This window comes from Penaeus chinensis, chromosome 24, assembly GCF_019202785.1.
Source record: "Penaeus chinensis breed Huanghai No. 1 chromosome 24, ASM1920278v2, whole genome shotgun sequence".
NCBI lineage: Eukaryota > Metazoa > Arthropoda > Malacostraca > Decapoda > Penaeidae > Penaeus > Penaeus chinensis.
This window is the reverse complement of record NC_061842.1, coordinates 11,675,491-11,680,490: the sequence shown is the minus strand read 5'-3', so window position 1 is coordinate 11,680,490 and position 5,000 is coordinate 11,675,491. Positions and strand designations below refer to the sequence as shown.

The 5,000-nt window shown below is 36.6% G+C and overlaps 1 protein-coding gene across 1 annotated transcript in view; it reads left to right on the top strand.

Annotated features, from left to right (window-relative positions):
- Positions 1-2,730, top strand: part of LOC125038222 (craniofacial development protein 1-like) — a 13,731-nt gene extending 11,001 nt beyond the window's left edge. The window contains exon 7 of the mRNA XM_047631643.1: positions 1,188-2,730. Within this exon, the coding sequence (XP_047487599.1) occupies positions 1,188-1,281 (94 nt within the window). The 3' untranslated portion in view covers positions 1,282-2,730. The remainder of the gene's footprint in view (positions 1-1,187) is intronic.
- Positions 2,731-5,000: the final 2,270 nt, after the last annotated feature.

The following is a 5,000-nucleotide window of genomic DNA, read 5'->3' as shown; positions in this document are numbered from 1 at the left end:
ACACACCTGCATCCCCACACACCCACACTCACCCACCCACATCCCCATACACTCACACATCCCCCCCCACCCACACATCCCCCCCCACCCACACATCCCCCCCCCACCCACACATCCTCCCACCCACATCCCCCCACCCACACATCCCCCCCCACACACATCCCCCCCCACACACATCCCCCCACACACATCCCCCCCACGCACACACACTCACTCACACTCACACACACTCACACTCACACTCACACTCACACTCACACTCACACACACACACACACACACACACACACACACACACACACACACACAGACACACACACACACACACACACACATCCCCTCCACCCACATCCTCATACCCACCTGCACCCCCCCCCCCCACATCTCCATACACACACACACACACACACACACACACACACACACACACACACACACACACACACACACACACACACACACACCCATATACACACACATCCCCCCCCCCACCCACATCCCCACACATGTGCCTATACACATCCACATACCCATATCCACACCTACATATATTCACCCACACATCCACATCCACACATGCACATCCCCCATGCACCCACACACTCACCCACATGCACACCCCCACACTCCCATGCACACACATCCACACCTGCACATACACACAGATCCACACACAATATCCACACACCCACCTAGGCACATACAGACACCCACACACATCCACATCCCCACACATCCACATCCACATCCACACCTAAATCCACACCCATATCACACATCCACACTCACCCACATTCACACATGTCCACACCCACATCCCCTACCCCCCACACATCCCCACACCTACATCCCCTACCCCCCACACACTGATGTCCCCACAGACCCACAGACCCCCACACCCATATCCAGACGCATGTGCATACACCCACACACACATACATTGAGTGAGTGAGTAAATGAATAAGTGTTTCCATAAGTGAGTAGTGCTTGAGAGAGAGAGAGAGAGAGAGAGAGAGAGAGAGAGAGAGAGAGAGAGAGAGAGAGAGAGAGAGAGAGAGAGAGAGAGAGAGAGACAGAGAGAGAGACAGAGACAGAGACAGATCCATGAGTGGATGTATGAACATGTCCATGAAAACTTGTAGAAAAGACTTTGAAGCATTGATTAATTTTTTTCTTTCTCTTTTCAGATATTTAGATAAGCAAGCATTTTTGGAAAGAGCAGATGTAAGACAGTTTGAAATCGAAAGAGCAATGAGACAAAGTAAGAGATCAAATAGGTGAAATTTTGATGCAGAAGTGAGGCAGGCATTGCAATTGATACTTGGTCATTGCATAATATCTCAAGGTTTAAGTATTTTATGTGCTAAGTATATGAACAGTATCAGCTTTGTGTACCTTCCTAAAGGAAGACGGGCATGACTTTCAGACAGTGGTATTATCTCAGTTAGTTGTGTTATACATTATGTTATATGAGCATGAAGAAAGTTCAGTGGAAACCATACCCATATGTTTACTTTCTTGATACAGCTTGTTTAAAGGGAGATGCTGTATGGTGGTTTGTGATGTCAGAAATATATATTTTTTTTATCCAAAAGAAGCTGGCATTTGCAATAGTAAATTACATTGTGTGTGGAAGAACTACACATGACTAGAAGAGATAAAGTTGAAACATAAAGGGCACAGAATTTGTAATGTGAAATTAGTTTGATTTGCAGCCAAATAAGTCACTGAGACAGTTGTGTAAAAAAAAAAAAAACCCTCTAGAAAGTAAGAGAAAACAGTGTAAGCAAAGTGCTAAAGTTTAACATTTAGATTTGTAATTTTATTGTAAATTTTTATAATAGATGCTTGGGTCTAGATAGAGTAGGCCCATTATCTCAGTTTTATCAGTTATAACAAATGTTTAAGTGTTAGGAAGATAGATAGTTGATTTGTGTTTTTCATATAACTCCAGGAAACCTTAAACCTTTCATTTCATTTTCTTATGTTAAATATTTACTATCCTAAGACTTATAATATGTAGCTTTTCCCTTAGAAAAAAAAAACTGGATTGGCAGTGGGTATCAGAGAAGAAATTTATTTCCAGTGTCGGTATATTTGAAGATTTGGATAATGAGAAAATATAAACAAAGCAGTCAATCTATACCTAGTAAGTTCTAGGTACATCACATATCTTGTTAATAAAACAATAAATTTGAAACTTGTGATTGAATAAAGTATACTCATGACAGTGCTAAAGAACTTTTAGAAAAGGTAACTAAAAATAAATCTAAAATTACTTGCCTATTTTAAAATCATGCATTATAAATTCAAAAAGTCAGTATTGGATAGTATGAATTCACAAAGATTAAATACAAATTGTAATAAATGGAAAAAGGAACAATGAATATGATCATTGTATTCTGTAATATACATCTTCATAGCTAGATGAATGAATCCTCTAAAAAAAATATGGACATTTGGACTTCAATGACCAGTTCTGTGTTTGCAGTTTGTCATACTGTATGTATTTGAAATAATGCTTCTCAGAGGTATGGCAACATGAAAGGATTATCATCTTCCTGTATTCTACATAGTTGAAGAAAAGTTATATTTCTTCATATTGTACAATTTTGTAAGTATTAAGGAAGGCAGAATGTACCACTTAGCTGAATATTGTAATTTCACCATTCCAATTCTCATGGAACAAAGTGTACATGTATTATTTTTCAATAAAATAAGTTAGAAGTATCTGCAGTATCATTCCAAAATATTCCAATTTCAGCATTTTCATAATTACAGTATACTATGTATATCATGTATGATTATCATCCATTGAGTGAGAAGGAGGAAAATAGACGATGAGAAGGTGAATCAACTCACTGGTGCTGGGAAATGACTAGAGTGTGTGGGGTTATTATTATAGCTTGAGTTAGAAGTGATGGGATTAAGTTTTCTCCAATTGTGTTTAATTCTGGATTATTTTTTCAATAAAATAATTAATAAAGGCTTTGGCATCCTCCCACACACCCACATCTCCCCATACACCCACATCTCAATTCCTTAAATATTGTATTATATGCTGTTATGACTTCTGGCATATATATTTATTCATTGAAAATCTTCTGCTGCACCAACATCTTAGGTCATTAACGGCATATACAAAATATAGTGATAGGGTGGGGCTTGAAGGCAAACCCCCAAGTAAGAAAGTTTTCAGTTTCAGTTAGCTGAGGTTTGCGGATTTCCAGAATGGTCAAAATGGTCCCCTAAGCCCCCATGACACTAACAAGCATACATAGCCACCAGCCACATGCACTATTAATATGAATGTGTGTTTGTTCACAGATTTACACTTCTACTACATTTAAACAGTACTTAACACTATGACTAAAGGTCAAGAAAGTTCAGAATATCTTGAAGTAAATATATACACCATATACTTTATATTGCTGGGCACAGATTAATGATATGACCTATATTTTTCATTCTTTTAATAACAATATATATATATATATATATATATATATAACAATAGTATTAAATGATAAATTCTTTTTACTTATTTTAATATCCATGCTTCTTATCAATATGAAATATTTGTTGCAGACACTATTATGACACAAGTTTGTTGCAACTGTTAAGAACAAATTATAAATATTTGAAGGTTTATCATTTGCATTTGGTACATGCACTGCTCATTTTAATTTATCTGGTGAATTTTGTTTACACATATATACCTCTTCTGAATACCCAGTTAATGGAATTATTTGTATTTTTCAAGACCATCGTTATCACTACTGATATTGTTATATTTGGATGTGAATTGTGACATTATGTGAAGGAGTTATAAACATGAAAATTCTTTTCTACAGCTTTAATAGTTTGTATTTTTAATGCACACACATTTCTTAACTCATGCTGCCAGGATGGCATGTGAGTATATGCACACTGTGGGGGTAGTTTGTTAACTGTATTTACACACACACACACACACACACACACACACACACACACACACACACACACACACACACACACACACACACACACACACACACACACACACACACACACACACATACACAGTGCTTAATCACTACAAACTCAATTACTAATTCTACTTATCTCACCTGTTTACCATTTTCCTTGATTTTTGAAAATATTTATATTTATATTCATTTTATATTGCTAATAGTATTTTTAATAACACTGTATCATAATGTCAATGATAATGATAGCAGCACTGATATTAATAGCATTAGAAAACAAAAACAATTTTTCCCAAAAAATCAAAGAAAAAGGACATCAGGTGGGGTCATATAAATCTACAAACTGCTTTGCACTTGTGGAGCCATCTATGTATAAATGCATTTCACAAACAATACTACAGTGAACATTACATAGTATGGTTTTCAAGATTATTGAATAGGCTCCTCTTTTTGAGTGCTTAGAAAATTTAAAGTTTTTGTTTTCCCTTGCAAAATGGTGTGTCATTCAGGATCTAAAGATAGACTAGGCTCAGACACATGTCTGGGAATTTTCCTGTTATGTTTAGATTTTCTTTTGGCAAGAGCCCCTTGAATACACTAACAATTTTGCAACAAAAAATAGAAAAAATTGTTCTATAACGAAGAAATGAGATTTTTAATTTTTTTATGTAGTATACAAGCTAATGGAAGTCAAATATCTATGACAGGTGCAAATGGAATGATATAATTACCTTTTTTCCAATACTGTGGTAGTGGCATTAATTTATTCATGTGAGTACATTAATTTATTCAAGTCAGCCTCTTGCTTACCATAGCAGCCATTGATCTTAGTACCATACCTGCTTAATTTCCACAAAAACTGTATCCTGATATTCATTATTCTTGACGTAGGCAACCACTATCCTTCATCCTATATATTTCTTGCTCAGTTGTCAAATCTAGAAATGCAGTCTATAGATGGGGCTTGCTTACTAGTTTTCTTGAAGATTACATATAGCTGCATCTACAACTCCAAATTCTCTATTTTTG